The sequence below is a fragment of the Spermophilus citellus genome (assembly GCF_964194105.1).
Source record: "Spermophilus citellus genome assembly, chromosome: 18".
Taxonomy (NCBI): Eukaryota; Metazoa; Chordata; class Mammalia; order Rodentia; family Sciuridae; genus Spermophilus; species Spermophilus citellus.
In genome coordinates, this window is record NC_138200.1 from 42,656,152 (window position 1) to 42,674,621 (window position 18,470).

The window sequence follows — 18,470 nt, forward strand, 5'->3', positions numbered from 1 at the left end:
AACATACTGGTAAGTTAATATCCCGGGAGTTCTCAGCAAGAGAATTCACAAGAGTGTAAAGTGTGGTATAGGAATTGCACCTTGGACTCAATCAGACAAATTAGCTCCCAAAAGTAATGAAAGATCCTCATCACAAATATCAGTAATGGGTTTGGAATATGTGCCCCAAAATGGTACTGGAGCAAGGGTCCCACAAACTCAACTAACCTAAACTGCCACTGTTTTAATGTTCACCAGCCTAAAGGAGGGAAAGAACAATCCTCAACTTTTGAGATTTTCAAAGTTTAATGAGAAATTAAAAAAAGAATACAAATAGAAAGAAGTTTGCTTTCTTTAATGTTGTACAAAAAATTATGAGTAGAACCAAAAGTAAATAAACATTATCACATTTGTTTACACCACTCTCTAGTTCCTCATATTAACTTTACTATTCAAACAATAGAAAGTAGCGGCAAGTTAGGGATTGGGAAAGGGATAAAAACCAAAAAAATTTTACTAAGACGTTTATTCTTCTACACTGTGTATAGCTGTGCTCACAGAGACGGCTTCTTTTACTTCTCCTCTGCTGCAGGTATTCAGTTGTATATAAAATTGAACCTGAATTTTAAAAAGAACAATACCTTTATTAAAAACAGTATTTGTTACATAGTTTCCACTGTAGATGATAAGGGAACTAATCAGGATGTTTCTACCCTCCCTTGACATGATTACCATTTTGTACCTCACCAATCATTACCTTCTACATTAGATAAGTGTTGCTGGATATTTATATTGAAAAAAAATTAAAGACTATATATTTGATTAATTGTCAATTATCAAGTTCCTTGAAGGCAGGAAAAGTTTTTACATGTCCTTGTATTCTGATCACTCAGCACAGTTCTACACCCAACAGGTAGGAGTTTAAATGAACACTTTTTTTTTTCTTTTCATTTTTGAGTACTGGGGATTGAACTAAGGGGCATTCAACCACAGAGCCCCATCTCAAGCCCTATTTTTTGTACTTTATTTAGAGACAGGGTCTCACTGAGTTGTTTAGCGTCTTGCTTTTTGCTGAGATTGGCTTTGAACTCGAGATCCTCCTGTCTCAACTTCCCAAACCACTGTGCACCACCACGCCCATCGATTTTTTTTTTCATATAGCATACTTCAACTTATAACTCATCAAGAGACCAAAGTGGAAGAACAAAAGACCAAGTTTGATTAGTGACTAAGTAGGCTGATTTCATATTTAACAAGCTTTCATACAGGGCTAAAATCACTACTGAAGTAGTTTTTAAACTAGAATTTATTTAGTACTTACCTGGAACCTAGCACTGTTCTAAACATTTTATGTGTTGTTCCACTTTTTTCTCATATACAGATGAAGAAACACGCAAATGGGTATAAAAGTTTGTCCAAGGTCACATTATCACTACTGAAAGTATAATTCAAATATAAACACTGACATAGACTCTACATCCATAATCACCATGGTATTATACAATTCTTATCTGGTTAGTTCTAAAATCTTTAACCAATACAACTTTTAAAAAATCCATTTCTCATCAATGTATCTGCCTAAAAATTTAAACTCCATGTAAAAATTTGGAAATTAATCTCATATGCCCTAATTTAAGCCAAATATAGTAAATTCCAAAAAGGAAAGAGAATATATTACACCAAGAGATTCAATTTCCAGAGTTTTATATAGACTCCCTTATACACTGTTGACTATTTCACCACTACCTTTTTGAATGAAGAACTCAAGCTTAACTATAGAGAACATCAGATCTCAGGAAGCAGTTGCATAAATGTCAGAACATCATGCCAATTGGTTTACACTTGACCCCAAGAGTCAACCTACAGTTTTAGTTTCCTTAAATACCAGATTTTGTGAACTGCCCCTTCTCAAGTGGCTCTGAATATTTTAAATTTGACAATTTAAATGAATGAGAAAATGTGCAACTTTCCATACCTGCTCAACAGCTGAGGGAGACTAGAAATGATGGGTCCATATCCTGGTGCATTGTCATACAATTCAAACAGTGGTGCAGCTACCAGCTTGTAATTTTTAGGGACTGCAAACAATGCTAAAATAAACAAAACAGGATTCGTTTTCTGTAACTTCTCATATAATCACTAATTCTATTTTATTTCAAATTAATACACAATTTTAAATCTGAAAAACACGTCTAAGAAAAAAGATAATTCTCATCAATACATTTTGATTGTGTCTTCTATGCTAGAGATCAGTCACACATTTGAAACTAACCGATTCTCTTAAGAGATCCATGGTATTAACAACATGTACAACTTGATTATAAGTACTGCTCCAGGAGAAAGGAGAAAATAGCCTTGGGGTTATAATTCATTTTTAATCCCATTATAAAACCATTGTAAAAAATGGAATCATTTCTTGTTAAGTCACATATAAAGGCCTAAAGATTCTTTTTTTTTTTTTAAAGACTCTCTTTAAGGTTTCACTAGTTTTTCACAATATGAAAACCAATACCAACAGCTGAAAAAGTATTAAAATACCATCATCTGCAAGGCATAGTGATGCTTGCCTATAATCCCAGAGGCTCAGGTGGCTGAGATAGCAAGTTCAAGGCCAGTTCAGCAATTCAGCAAGGCCCTAAGCAACTTAGTGAGACCACATCCCAAATCAAAAAAAGGGCTAAGGATGAGCTTTGATTGTGGCTCAGTGGGGGAGTTTGATCCCCAGCACCACATAAAAATAAATAAATAAAAAGGTACTATGTCCATCTACAACTAAAGATTAAAAAAACAAGGGGGGGGGCAAGGATGTGGCTCAGTAGTAAATTGTCCCTGGGTTAAATCCCTAGACTCCCTCACACCTCTGGCAAAAAATGAAAAATACTACTATAATCTGGTAAGTTAGGTTCTAAATTTACTTCTCCCTCAATACCATGACTGGCACAACTAAGAGAAACTAAAGTAATTCTGCATGAACATGCCACATTTTTGGTTTTACAATTAAAAATAAACAAAAAAACTCTAGTAACCTGGAAAAAACACAAATAGAAATATCCTTGAAAACATTCTACAAGTGTTTAGATGTGCCTTCAAAAAACAAAATAACTGTGGTGCACAACTGTAATCCCAGTGACCTGGGAGGCTGAGACACGAGAATCATGAGCTCAAAGCCAGCCTCAGCAAAAGCAAGGCACAAAGCAACTCAGTGAGAGCCTGTCTCTAAATATAGAGCTGGGGATATGGCTTAGTGGTCAAGTGCCAGAGTTTAATCCCTATTACCCCCTCCCCCCACCAAAGAAAACTTACCTTTCTCTTGAAGTTGAACCAGAAACAACTTCTTATGTTCCTTAGGCTTTGTAATGTGTGCAGGAATATATGGATACTAAAATAACAAATGAGAGTAATTTGTAGTTTTCAAAACCAACAATTCTTTCTACCTCCCCACCTTTAATTATCAATATCTCACATTTCAGACGCTAAGGCCAACTACGAACCCTTCTCAGACCAAGTTCTTTATATTCTAAACACAATTTTAATTTAACATGTACTCCATCACATGCGTTTGTTTATTCCCCAATACACTGTAAACTGATGGTAGAATATTATTTTCTAGTTTTCCAATTACCAGGATGGATTACCTAAAAGATATACTAATAAATAAGTATTTTCATTCATATAAAATAACAAGTAGTTATAAGTACTTGTTATTTTATATGAATATAAAATTCAAGACAACTAAATATGAAGTCACATAATTTATGGCCCTAAGAAATTTACAACATGATGAAGTTTGACTTTAGTGTCATTACTGTTTTAAAATATCATTACAAGGTAAAATGCTCTAGAATCCTATGTGGAACATGTTTACTATGTTAAAAGTTTAAATATAGCCTGTGAGGTATTTGACAAGATGCTTTGTGTTCCTTCTTCCCTCAACAACCCTCCCAACTACACATACACAGCACACACTAGACAAGCCAAGTAAGTGGAGTTCTGCCAGTTGGACAAAGTATAATTGCTTGGTAAAATGGAGAAAATATTTTAGACAATTTAAAGGGGTAAAAAGAATTAGAGACTGAAACTACTAGGTAAGAATGAACAGTTTTAGGGCTAGGGGCATAACTGAGTGGTAGATTGCCTGACCAGCATATGTGAAGGCCTGAGTTCAATCCACCAAAATTTTAAAGAACAACAACAACTAAAAAAAACAAACCTAAGGGATTTTTCTCCTAACCCTACCATGTATACTTAACAAAAACTTCTGCTATATCTCCCCACAATACATTCAGAAATTTATTTTGCTTCTGGAGTTTTATTTGAGGGCAAGAGAATTAAAAAGTGCTGAAAATAGACTTAAAAGGAAGGTAGAAAAAAAGTAGATGCTGCCAAAAGGAGGTATTATCATCATCTACATTTTATAACTTCTACTAAAAGAGACCAAGAACCTTTCCCAAGATGACTCTGCTAAGTAGTGAAGCCAAAATTCAACAACATCTGTTCAACTCTTTATCTACTTATAAAAGTCTATGTTGCTTTTCATTGTGTTACTCACTGGCTCCTAACCAGAATTTGGGCTAGGTTCATTATACATCACAGCCATTCCTAAAAAAAATGGTTTGAGGTGATGTCCAAGGCTTTGGAGGTCCCCTAGACACATTAGCAGCAGAGAAACAAACACACTAGCAGCTAAGATCTGAGAACTGACTTAAATAGCACATTTAAAAAAAAAAAATTAAAAATAAAACCTGTGGCTCCCATATAACAAAAGCTCCCAAACTGTGACCAAACCAATGTGAGTGCCATTACCCTAATTTTCTTCCACTTGAAGCTACAGTTCCTTTTTTTTTTAAGCCTGTCTTCTACAGTCCTGGACTTAATGTCTAAGGCAATTAGACTCTTATCTGAAAAGACTGTAGGGAGCTTATAATTTCGTAACTTCTTCCCACTGGGGCCTACCTAAAATTCTAGGTTTACTAAATAATTATACAATCCTTTTGTACCTGATACTGCCAGGACTTCGGCAAAGGGAAGCATTCTAGGACCATGGCAGGGGAGATGGATGAGAGTATTCAGAAAGTAGACTGTAAAGCAATTTCCAATTAGGTAAGATAATGTTCAAAAACCAAAATCAGTTAAGAATAATTGCTCTGATTATTTTTTTCATTCCACATTTTTTAATTCGTGCATTATAGCTGTACATAATGATGTGATTTGTTTGCTCTGTGTCTTTTTGAACAAAAAGCAATTTTTTTTTTCCTGTATGGAATTAAAGCTGAGACACAGACAGATGTGTTCTTGGCAATTCTTAGGCAGTGTGCACTAGCACTTCCAAGCCCTGTGTCCTCCTATCCCTCTGCTATGCAAGACAGTCAAATGAGAGAGCACAGAATCATCTTTTGTTTGGCCAATATTTTGTGGATTGCTTGACCTAGAACATCCTGTCATGCAAAGAAGCTATCAAGCCACAGGGCCTTTGGCCAACAGAATGCAGGATCCAACTTTAAGATGTTCCTTCACCAGCCAAAGTAGGAAAATCTAAGCATCAATAACATTATCAATCACTACAATAGATTAATAAAGTACATCAAATATATTTAAATTCTTGAGGTCATACTGACACTTCAAAAGGTTACTGAAACATACTTTAAAAAATATATTTTAGTTGTAGCTGGACACAATATCTTTATTTTTTTATGTGGTGCAGAGAATTGAACCAGTGCTTCACATATGCTAAGCAAGCACTGTACCACTGAGCCGCAGCCCCAGCCCCTAAAACATAATTTTTGTGCCCAATATGACAGAACCACATTCTCCCTCAGATTTCAGGGCAGCTGTGTTTGGAAGTGTCAGAAATTTCCCTGCTTTCTGCTATTGTCCCGCTCCCTGTTTTTCAGAATCTAAGCTTTTCCAAACCCCGAAACATCTCTCAACTCATGCTCAGACCCAACATGAAAGTGTAAGGGAGTTAATGTAACTCTCACACGATGGGGAGAGGGGTCTCTGGCCTTCTTTCTTCTTTTCTGTGTGTGTGTATGTGTGTGCACATACCACATTTTTTATTTGCTTATTTCTTGCATTTGAAGTACTTTTTAATGACATCCTTGACCTGAGATTCTTTGCCATAGTCCTTAAGCACTATAAAACTGTTAAGCACTTTAAGAGATTTGCCCTTTCAATCAATTTGACAGAAGCCTACCTATTCTCCCAGTTTCTTGTTGTCATCTATCTTAATTAGGCTGATATTGTGCTTAGCACAAAGGGCCTCCTCAAACTTGACACACATGGGCTCATTACAGTCGGATGCAAGCACACAAAGATGGGCTTGTCTCTCCTTTTTTTTTTAGCTTTATTATATTCATTTATTTTATGTAGTGCACATGCTAAGCAAGCACTCTACCACTGAGCCACAACCCAGCCCCTGGACTTGTCTCTTATCTAAGGTTCCAGCAGCTTTGCATATTCCATGTGTAAGGCCTTCATGGATGAGGACAGTCTTCAATAATGACGTCCATCATACCTCCAGCCGCTTTATACCAGATGGGTAAAGCCAATCTTGAATGTACCTGAGCCTCTGTGGGACTCAGCAGCGGCAGGGAAAGAGTCTGCTCTCTGTCTTTCTGATGAGCAATTCTGAAGTAGAGTCCACATGGCTGCTGATAGTCCTTAGCTGGATTCATTTAGTTGCCCTAGTTGCCCTCAGTTGTAACAAGATCAATAATAATGTTCCTCCTCCTCCTTTTTAAAAAAAAAAAAAAAAAACATTCTGCAGCTGCTACTCTCCTCTCCCTCTCTCCCTATACTCTTCTGTTTCCTGTAATCACTTCCCAGAACTATCTGCACCAAAGTCTATGTCTTACTTTGAAGAAAGTCAAGTGTCTGCATGATGCTAAATAATGAACTCATTCTTCTGAAAACTGGTAAGTAAAAGAAAAAAAGAATATTTTTTCTTATACACATTATACACCTCTTTATAAATAAGCAACAATTTATCTTTACATAAGTGTTACAAACCTAATGAATTCACAGATCCAGGAAATTCTCATCAATTAGTTAATATTATAAAACGAAACAACCAGATATTCTAAATACCAGATGGGGATGCCAGTCTCTAGATGACACCCAATGATCCCTGTCTCCTTGCATTCACACCTTTGTGGAGTGCTCTCCCAATGCACTAGAAGGTGATCAATAACGTACATCAGCATCAATGGTATTCCACTGCTTAGATGAGGTATAAGAAACTGTAGCTTCCCCTGTGGTCACTTTCACTGTCACCCACCATCTCTTCAATTACAAGCCAATTGAGGAAGCCAGTTGTATTACTGAAAGTTATCCTTTGGAGATGTTCTTATGACAAGTAATTGAGGGAGGCCTTGTGTCAACAGCCAGCAAAAACTGAAGCCTTTAGTCCAACAGCCCAGAAGGAACTGAGGGGTTACTCGTGAGCTTGGGATCAGAGCCTATCCCAGCAATGCAGTCCCAGTTGCCAATTTAACTTCATGAGACCCTAAGCTGAACTACCCTGCAAGGTAGTTTCCAGATGCCTAACCCTGGGAAACTAAGATAACACATTTCTGTTATTTAGGCCACTAAGTTTTGAGGTATAGGTTGATTATACCTTATCAGAAATGCTTAGAACCAAAGCACTTCAGATTTTGGAATTTTTTTCAGATTTTTGGAATACTGATAAAGACTTAACCAGTTGAATATCCCTAATTAAAAAATCAAAAATTCTAAAACCAAAAACTTTTTGAGTGTCATGTCAACCATAGCACTCTGGACTTAAATGCTTGATTTTAGGAATGCTCAACCTGTAATCTGTTACACAGGAATAGATATATAAATATATCATCAATGATAAGCCTTGTTACTCCCTCTTCTCCCCACATAAAGACTGAATTCAATCTTTTGATCAAACTATCAATTTATAGGACATACAGGAGAAAGAAATATGTGTCCAATGAAAAAAGGGGGATGCAAATCAGCAAAGGAAACACTAAGACTTTAAATAGCCTGTTTTCATCATTAATAAATTACAAAAAGAAAGAGACAACCTATGATAGTTAAAAAAACACTATGCTAATTGAAACAAATATAAAATAGAAATAATCAAGACAGTAAAAACAGTGACTGTATATGATATTATGAACTATTTCTCATTTTTTAGTACAATAATGTTTTAAAAGGTCCTTATCTTTTATGATTCAAACTAAAGTATTTACAAGTGAAATGATATCTAGGATTTGCCTCACAAAAATCTAAGCAGATAAAAACATGTATGACCATGAGTTGGTGGATGACAGTAACAGGATTCATTTATTACTAGTCTCTCTACTTTTGTATATTTTTAAATTTTTCCTTCGAAAGAAATGAATATGTGGCATTGTCATTTGTTAACTAAATGAAGGAGGGGAGAAAAGAAAACTCAAAGTCAAATAGTACTTTGATCATTTTTTAAATGTCTAGAATTTAATCATCTGTTTGTTTCTCCAAATGCCCAGCAAAGATAACTGAACACTGACCTGAGGAGGTTCAAAATTTGGTCTCCACCAGTTACCAATGCAGTCATCAATGACCCAGTCTTGAAGGACCCCATCTTGACGACCCAGTATCTGTCAAAAGAAATGACATAGCTAGTAAACTAAATATACTTACTCACGAACACCCTTCTTTGATGAAGAGACTATTTCTGGCAGCACTCCTAGTAGAGACATACAGCTAGTTAATGTGCCTTCGTTATATAATTCCTTGTTTATTATCTATGTCATTCTGCCCAAGATAGACACTGTTGGTTCAAAATTAGCATTCTACTGTGAACATAATGCTATATAGGGCCAACAAATCTGTTACTGTGCTCTGGGTATACACAGAAAACCCAAGGTCATCAGACAATTACATCAACCAGCAATACAAGAGTTTCTCTAGAATCAACTAGAGCTTCTATAAATTCTCTACCTAACCAAGTTAGAAATATTTTCAAAATATACAATCTTCGTTTTTATTATTCTGTTTAACATTAAACTTAGTTAACTTGATCAAAAGTATAATCTACATATTTGCATTGTTCAAAAATGGTTCTACAAGGTTCATATAGTAAGAAAGGGAAGTTATCTGTTCCACTTCACCTGTTCCCACTGGCTGCAACATTCAACTCAGCTGTTTATTCCTCTGTTGCCTCTATTTTTAAACATACTGTTTTAGACGACCAGAAAACTCATAAAGATAGTTCAAAGACTTTCCATGTGCCCTACACCTGGTTTCTCCTTTTATAACTAATGAACCAATACCAATACATAATTACCAACTGAAATCCATACTTTACTCAGAAATCCTTAGTTTTTCACCTAATGTCCTTTCTGAGTCCTAAGATCCCATTTAGGATATCACAATATATTTGGTCATCATTTCTCCTGGGGCTCCTATGGACTATGCCAGATTCTCAGACTTTCCTTGTTTTTGATGATCTTGACAGTTCTGAAGTCTACTGGTCAGCTTCTGTAGAAAGTCTCTCAATTAGACTAAGATAATGAATCTTTGGGAGGAGGACCACAGAGGCAAAGTGCCACTCTTACAGCTTCACATCAAGGGAACCACTTACCACTAATATCAACCTTTATCACCTGATTGAGGTCGTGTTTGTCAGATTTATCCAACGTAAAGTTACATTTTTAAACACATTCTTTTATGACCATTTCTTGATTACTTTTATTTTATTGCGGGGGGTGGGGTGGGGAGGGATAACCAGAGATTGAACCCAGGGGCACTTAACCTATGAGCTACATCCCCAGGCTTTTTTTATTTTTATTTTGAAACAGTCTCCCTAAGTTGCTTAGGGCCTAAGTTGCTGAGGCTAGCTTTGAACTTGAGATCTTCCTGCCTCAGCCTCTTTGAGCAGCTGGGATTATAGGAATGTGCCAACGCACCAGGCTTACTTTTCAATTTTAAAAACCTAGAAGAACCATATAATCTCCCTCTATTACACAAGAGAATTTAGATATTAAAACCATATCACCCACTCATACTTTTTCTCCCTACATTCTTTCATTATCAACAAATTAATATACTTAGGTAGATCAGTCACAATAGTGACTAGTAAACGACAATTACATTTCCTTATTTGTACAACTATTTTTTTTTCTTTAGAGTTGATAAATGTTTGATTTCATTTACTATCACTATATTTATTCCCACATAATAATTTAAATTTCTTCCCAATTTAAGCATCAAATTACTCTATCAATTTCACTTTTCCAAAGAGATGTTATGCTACAATCTACACTAGATGCACTCAGCCCTGCTTCACACAGCTAGAGTCCTAGGGCTTCCCTTGACCTTTCTCCTACAGTTTGATGCTCTCTAATGTTCTGATCCTATATCTTCAGTCTTAGTTTACTTCTTCATTGTGGTAGTGAAAACCCTCTGAAGTTTCCTAAGCAAAGGTACAAGGAATAATACCAGTTTTTGAATCTCTTCATGTCTGGAAATAACTATTTTACCTGTACCCTTGACTTGTAAGACTTTAGACAGGAAATGCTAGGATGGAAATCACATTCTCTCATTCAGGAGCATGCTCTAGTATCTTTTAGCTTCCAGTATTCTTTGTTGGCAGTCTGATGCCATTTCTGATTTTGATGCTTGTATTAACGTGTATGGCTGCCCAGCCACTCCCCTCCACTTTGGAAGCTTTGAGTACCTTCTATCATCTAAATTTTCATAATGATGTACCTTTGGGTGGATTTTTAAATACTCTTTATAGAGGGCAGGCCAGGAGGTCTTTTCAGATGTCCTTTGGTCTTAGGAAATTGTCTCAAATTATGTTTTGCTAATTCTTATTCCTCAGTTCTATTTACCTATAGTTTATATTGGTCATTTTAAAAATGAACACTAATTTTGTTTTTTTCTAATCTACATTCTTTTTATCTTTTCATTTTATTTTCTGATAGTATGAACTACCTTTTAACCCACCACTGAGTTTTTTGCCCTAACATTTTAAAAAATATTCATGAGGTTTTATTTTGGGTTGGTTAAAATCTTTTTTAAAGGATGCTTTGTCTCATAGATACAATATCTTCCCTTTTTTAAAATACCTTTATTTTATTTATTTATTTCTATGTGGTGCTGAGGATCGAACCCAGTGCCTCACACGTTCAAGGCAAGTGCTCTACCACTAAGCCACAACCCCAGACTCACAATATCTTCTCTTATTGTACCAAGAAAATTAATCAGAGTTTTGTCACTGAATTTTCCACTTCTCTTGAATTCCGTTTTTTAAAAAATGTATGTATGTACACATGTACTTTTGTAGTACTAGAGATGGAGTCCAGGGCTTTGCTCATACCAGGCAAGCACTCTACCAATGAGCTACATCCAGCCCCCTTTTGCTTCTTTTTTTTTTTTTTTTTAAAGAGAGAGTGAGAGAGGAGAGAGAGAGAGAGAGAGAGAGAGAGAGAGAGAGAGAGAGAGAGAATTTTAAATATTTATTTATTTTTTAGTTCTCGGCGGACACAACATCTTTGTTGGTATGTGGTGCTGAGGATCGAACCCGGGTCGCACGCATGCCAGGCGAGCGCGCTACTGCTTGAGCCACATCCCCAGCCCCCCTTTTTCTTCTTTTGACCTCTCTTATTAAAAAGCCTTTCCCACAAGTCTAGCATACTTGTTATCTGCTCACAATTAAGGATAAAGCATAAGAGGTTGAATTAACATCTCTGGGTGAATGAATGGCAGAGCTATGCTATTCCTTCAGGAAGACTCCCAAATAGCATCACTTGGGAGTTTTCCTTAGACTGGTCCCTCTCTCCAGAAACAAAATCTTCAGCCTTCTGCCTGGGTATGTAAGACTAATTGTTAACATTCCTCAGCTGGCCGGAAATTTTTTTATATAGTTCTGCTCCATCTATCACTAGATGCTCTGAGCTCACTTCAGAGTTGGAGACATTATTCAGGATGGAAACTTTCACTTACTTCTCCTCATCCCCTAAACCTTTCAATGAAGGTTTCATTCTCTGATTCCATTGCTTTCTCTGTAGAATCAATCCCCAGCCACTCTGCCTAACTGTACAGAGTAGAAGACAATCTAGCTATATAAATACATCTTTTTATTTCATATTTTTTAATTGTCAATGGACCTTTATTTTATTAATTTATTTATATGTGGTGCTGAGAATCAAACACAGTGTCTCACACATGCTAGTCAAGCTCTCTGCCACAGAGCCACAACCCCAGCCCTACAATACATCTATCTTATACAGACTTATCCAGCTTTCAACCCATTCAAGCACTGACCTTCATATGTACTTGGCACCTCTAATTCCTCAGACACTGGTGTTCTTCACGGTTAAATTCTACTCTGCTCTCTTTCTGGACTGAGGCTTCTGCTAAGTCAATCATTATTTGCCCCTCCTAGCTCCTCCGAAAATTACGTTGTTTCTTTTTGCACTCCTTCAATCCTATTGGATTTATAAGTTTTTAAAGATATCCCTTTCCTGCCTCTTTGGTGGGGTTTTCAGAAGCATAGGTAAGTAGGTAGATTCAATCTACGTAAGTCCAAGCACAGGAAATGAAGAGTTATAATGCACTTTAACAAGTACTAGAAAGGGGCTGGGGCTGGGGCTCAGCAGCACCGCACTTGCCTGGCATGTGTGAGGTACTGGGTTCAGTTCTCAGCACCCATATAAGTAAATAAAGGTCTATCAACAACTAAAAAAAAAATTTTAAAAAAATCAAATTAAAAAGAAACAAGTACTAGAAAAACCAACCAAATAAGTTCATAATGACAACTTAAACCCAAGTGTTAGTATAATGATTATTTTCTGAAAGTTGAACTTATACCTAAAGTTTATCTTTAGGTGATTTTAATTCTGGTTCTCCTTTACTTCTCTGTGCATCAAGGGTTTTGCAGAAGGTATGGATTAATTTTATTATTTAGAGGAAGACTGCATTTTAAATATGAAAAAAAAACCAATCATTAAAACAACCTACAGTTTTCAGTATCTACATATTTGAATCCAACTATTAAGAGGTAGACATTAGACTGATTTTTTTAAAAAAAGTAGTACAATTTGGGCAAATTTTAGAGACTTATTTTGGAACAAAACTATGAGCATTCATGTCTCCAGCTCCACCTCACAGTAGCAGTATAATATCAAAACTATCTATATCCCAGTATCCGTATCTATAAAATAGGATTAGTAATAATAGTACCTACTTCCCAGAGCTGCTGTGATGATTAAAGGAGTGACTATAGGTAAAACATCTAGAACACTGTCCAGAACAGTAAATACTCAAGAAATGCTGGGCTTTTATTTATCATTATTGTTACATCAACATCTCAATTTTTAAAACATTTAGATAAACTTTCAGAAAATAAACATTATACTAACACTGGGGTTTAAGCTGTATTTATTAAAAACTAAATATTCAAAATAAATTTATCCTTTTCACAAGATAAAAAAATTATATATAAGTTGATGATATTCAGATGGGCAATTAAACCGTCAAAGTGGTTAAACAGAAAAATACCTCTGTCATTAAGCGTTTTAGTCCTTCAACTTCATCTTCTCCTGGGTTAAGTTCACCACCAGGTCTGTATAAAGGTTAAGAATTTCAGCTTTCAACTTAATACAATTTGGGGATAACAACAAAAATACAATAGTAATTATTTCTCTCAATGTCATATAAGGCACTCAGAACAAACAAATGTCAAAAGCAGGGGAAAGAACATTCTGGAAAGTTGAATTAATAATGTTAATTCATCAGACTAACAGTATATTGTGCTGGTTTTAAACAGAAAAAATATATAACCCAGTATAAACATAAAGGTTAACTACTGGACACCAATTCATCCCAATATTCTCTCTGAAATCTATCCCATAATAATGGAGTCTAGAAATGCCCAGAAAGCATAGATCACATTGTTAGGTCTGGACATTTTTTAAGAATTTCAATCTAAGTTTCTGAGAACTTTCTTTTTTGGTATAATTAATCAAAAAGCCATGGGCCAAGTAAATATTAAAAGATTTATAAGGTCAAATGATTGAACTATATTAAAATGAGACTAGAAAACACCATTCTAAGAAAGAAATAACATCAATTGCTCTTAGTAATGCTATGCTGACATCTGGAAACTGAGCTTGAACTAATCTGTTCCATGGGGTTTCTTCCAAGCTCAATCATTAACATCAATAATAATAGAAATGTGCAGATTTCTGTTTAGAAAAATAAATGAGCACTGTCCTGGAGAAAACACACTTTTTTTTTCCTTTCAAAAGACTCTACTAAACAGTGTTTGTTGAAATGAATAAATGACTAGGGACTAAAACTGTTACATAAGCCAGCCAACCTATTAAAAGTTGTCTTGCTGTTAATTCCAACACCACTTACAATTTGAAGAAAGTTGTTCCCAGCTGTAGCAGTAACACATGGGGTAGCCGGTGCTCATGTACAATCAGAACCCCTTCTACAGTCCTTCTCATTCCAATTTTATCGAATTCCTCCCTCATGCGCTGAAATCTGGCTGCAACAGAGCTGTCCTTCTCATAGAGGGGCTCTTTTGTACCAAAAGTATAATTGGTAAGAGGGTACCTGTGATCCAAAAATAAACATCTAGTATGAGAACTGATAACCATAATTTTCCATAACAGATACCAACTACATCAAAAGAAAACATAATCAAAAGTGTTATATTTGTGCTCAGAGACTTAGGATTTGTCTAAAGTTACACAATTAACAAATGAAATAGCAGAGAATAGAATATTGCTCTCTGAAGTCTTGAAATCAGAAAACCATTATGATCAAGTAGCTACTCCATAAATGAACTTTCAGGCATAGATAATGCTACTATAAGGCCCTTAAATGCTTAGAGAGGTGGTTATCTAGATATTGGTAATACTTTGGTTTTAAACCATGGCTGCTATATCAATAATTACCAACCTGATTCCTCTAATACTCTAGTCATAAATTCTATTAACTATAGGTGCTAATAGCTAATCCCCCCTTTTCCTATATACTAAGCATTTCTCTAATTATTTTTCATTTCTCGCAGTCAATTATGATCAAATTTTTCTAGCACCAAAAGCTTTTCCATATCAACTTTCCTAGGTTCTTTTCTCTCTAAACCTACAAAGAGGCCTTCTTAGCCTTCTGCAAATTATTCTATTCAGTATCCTCATTCTTTCCCTCTCATTTGAATCTTCTACCCATCAAATCTAATCTGAATACACTTTTCCTTATCAAGAACTCAAAATACGGTTTATATTGTTGAAGATAGCTGTCATCTTATTTAGTAAAGATCAATTTTTTCCTTACAGAGTTAAAACCCCACGTGTATATTTTATCACAAGCCACCCTGTAATACCTTGATTATATAAGCCTTTCAATAAAAATGTCTTAGCCACATTCTATCAAAAGCCCTTGACATACTACATACCCAATCCACTCTTTTTTTTTTTTTTTAAAGGGAATTGAACCCAGGGCACTTTTCACATCCCCAGCTCTTTTTATTATTTTGAGACAGGTTCTAAGTTGGTGAGGTTGGCCTCAAACTTGTGATCCTCTTGCCTTGGCCTCTAGGGCAACTAGGATTATAGGCAGGTGCCAATGGGTCTAGCCACTCAGCCATTCTTGAAAAGAGAAATCAAAATTATCCAAACAAAAAAGTTACTTTAATTACAGAAGCCAAATTCTAGGCAAAAATAAAGTAGCTTTAAAATACATTAAAAAAATAATATCCCTTCCAGGATGCATTAAAGATTATAAGGAACTGTTCCTAGGAGTCCCAATAGTAAATCTAACATTGTCAATGTTAGCAGGAGCACACAGCACTATGTGTCAGGTAATTTTTTTAAAATATTTTACATAACATATAGTTCTCAGAACCTAAATTAGAAAGATAACACATCTCTTTTGAAAGAGCCAGCTCCCATAGCAAGAAGGAGATGTTATCAAGATGAAAAGTTTGAATTTTCAGCTGTGAAATCAAAGTGCCAGCCCAAATACATACATGTTATGCTATTATAAGCATCATAAAGCAGGGGCTGGCTACATGTTTCTTATCACTCTTTATCCTGTATTAGGCACACTGCCTGGTACAAAGTAAGCATTCACACGGTATTTCATAGATGAAAATACTCTGGGGGACAGGGGACTTGTTTTCAATTTAATAGAACATTACTCAGCCAGGGGAATTGCCTTTCACAACACAACAATTATTTCTAAATATCATATTTATATGAAAAGAAAAGTATTATAAATAGATTCATAACTTTTTTTAATATATTGAGGATTTAATGCAGGGGTGCTTTACCAATGGGCTACATCCACAGTCCCAATACATAGCTTTTTTTTTTTTTTAATATATTGAGGATTTAACCCAGAGGTGCTCTACCAATGGGCTACATCCCCAGTCCTTTTTTTTATTTTGAGACAAGGTCAAAAATCAAAACATTTTGTTCATAACATCAATGCTACATAATGGCTTGTTGCAAACTGATCCAGTAATCAAGTAATCAATGCAAAAACATACAAAAGCTCAAGTGGGACCTAGTTCACATCATGACTGAAAGTAATCCAGAAATTGTGCTTTCATCCATTTTTAAAAGAACTGGTCTTTTCCATTTCATAGGAATCTTATATGAGGACTTTTAAAAAGTAGTATCAAATTAAAGCACTACTACATGTTAATGTAATTAATACCTAAGGTTTTAACATTTATACACATGACTATCAACTAATTCCAAATTTTATAAATCTAATATTTTTATTATCCAAATTTCCAAACCAGCAACTGCTTTGCCAAACAACAATAAACATCTGTTCCATTTCAAGACACTTGTTTTATTTGAATATAAAACACTTATACTGTCTTACCAAAAAAAAAAAAAAAAAAAAAAGGCAGCAAATCCTTGCATTTTTTAAACACAGACCAGTATAAACTGGCCACGTCCTCCATTATGGTCAGCACCACACTGCCTCAAAATCAAACTCTAAAAATCAACCAAAAAAAAAAAAAAAAAAGCATACTGACCCCACAACAACACACCTGTAATTCCAGTAGCTTGGGAGGCTGAGGCAAGAGGATCTCCAAGATCAAAGCCAGCCTCAGAAACTTAGGGAAACTCTGTCTCTAAATAAAATATAAAAAGGGGTGGGGATGTGTCTCAGTGGTTAAGCGCCACTGGTACCAAGAAAAAAAAAAAAAACATACAGACAATATCTTGAGCAAAACACACCCCAAATACCAATTACTTGTACCGCAAGATTATGTTTGACAGTGACCTTGAAATACAATGATATGCTTATAGAGAAAGGTATGTTGAAAATAAAACAGCCCGCCATGGGTTCTCCGAGGCAATACTCTGGTTCGGTCCACTATCTAAAAGCCCCACCACCATAACAGCGTCCATACTCCCAAACTGAGGCCTACTGGTGCCCGGGATGCTGCTGCTGAGTTAGACAAGACATGTGAATGCACAGGGTAGGCCAGGTATCCCTGAGCAGTTAGATTAAAGATGGTGCATTCGTAAGGTGAAATACTATACAGCACTTAAAAGGGGGGAGGGAAACCCTAGACCCTTGCATACAGATATGTCCCGAAATCTTACTCTGTTAAAGTGAAAACTGCAAAAAGGATGCTGTTACACCATTCGTTTCCAGTAAAAACACAGAGAAATACCCTACACGTGACGTGAAAGTATAAACACTGAATCGGAAAGATAAAAACCACATTTTGAAGCTGATTACCTCCGGATAGGTGACAAAAAATCAGTTCAAAGCAAACTTCGATTTCACCAGAATGAATAAATTCAGAGGAATGGGAACAAGCTCTGTTTTCAAATGAACGAAACTTTTCCAAGAGGACTCTAAGCCCCAGGAGCTATGAGAACAGGAAGGGGCCTGAGGAAGAGAGGAAAGTGGCATCCCCGAGCGGGCGTCGGGGTGGCGGGGAGGCGTGCAGCTCGCCGACCCGCTGAAGACGCGCGGGAAGCAGAAACGTCTCTAGGAGCGCTCACAAGGACAGGGATGCCCGCCAAGGCCGCGCCGCACTTACAGGTTGATGGTGCGCTCCAGGGTGAGGGGCTTGGTCTGCTGGATGTACTTGTTGCCAAACTGGGTGACCCCCCGGGGCCAGCCCGTCTGCGAACGATTGGGTGGAACCACAGACATGCTGGCGAGCTCCGGAAATGGCGGGGAGCAGAAAGCGGGAGTCAGGGGAGACTTTCCCCGTGCGGGCAGCGGTTATCAGCGTCCCGCTCAGCAGCCGCCGCCCGCCATTAACAGGAGAGCGCAATAGAAGGCGAACGCACGCCGGAAGTGAATCCGGGCTCTCTGGCGGCAGGAAGTAGAGAGGCGGAGGCCTTCCAGGCCGAGAGCCATTGAGCCAATCGCTGGCGAGGTGATCTCAGTATCTGAAGCTTCCATTGATAAATCAGATTATGGGTTCCGCCTCCTCGTATTTTGATGCCTCCCATTGGGTAGCGCTGGGAAATCGCGGGGGC

The 18,470-nt window shown here is 36.6% G+C and overlaps 1 protein-coding gene across 1 annotated transcript; it reads right to left on the reverse strand.

Annotated features, from left to right (window-relative positions):
• Nucleotides 1-319: 319 nt before the first annotated feature.
• NUDT21 (nudix hydrolase 21) lies at nt 320-18,281 on the reverse strand. Its single transcript, XM_081273108.1, has 7 exons — nt 18,023-18,281; nt 14,359-14,559; nt 13,498-13,561; nt 8,499-8,588; nt 3,283-3,358; nt 1,955-2,069; nt 320-597 (listed from the first exon to the last, which is right to left on the reverse strand). The coding sequence occupies exons 1-7, from the start codon at nt 18,136-18,138 to the stop codon at nt 576-578; spliced, it is 684 nt and encodes a 227-aa protein (XP_081129234.1). The 5' UTR covers nt 18,139-18,281; the 3' UTR covers nt 320-575.
• Nucleotides 18,282-18,470: the final 189 nt, after the last annotated feature.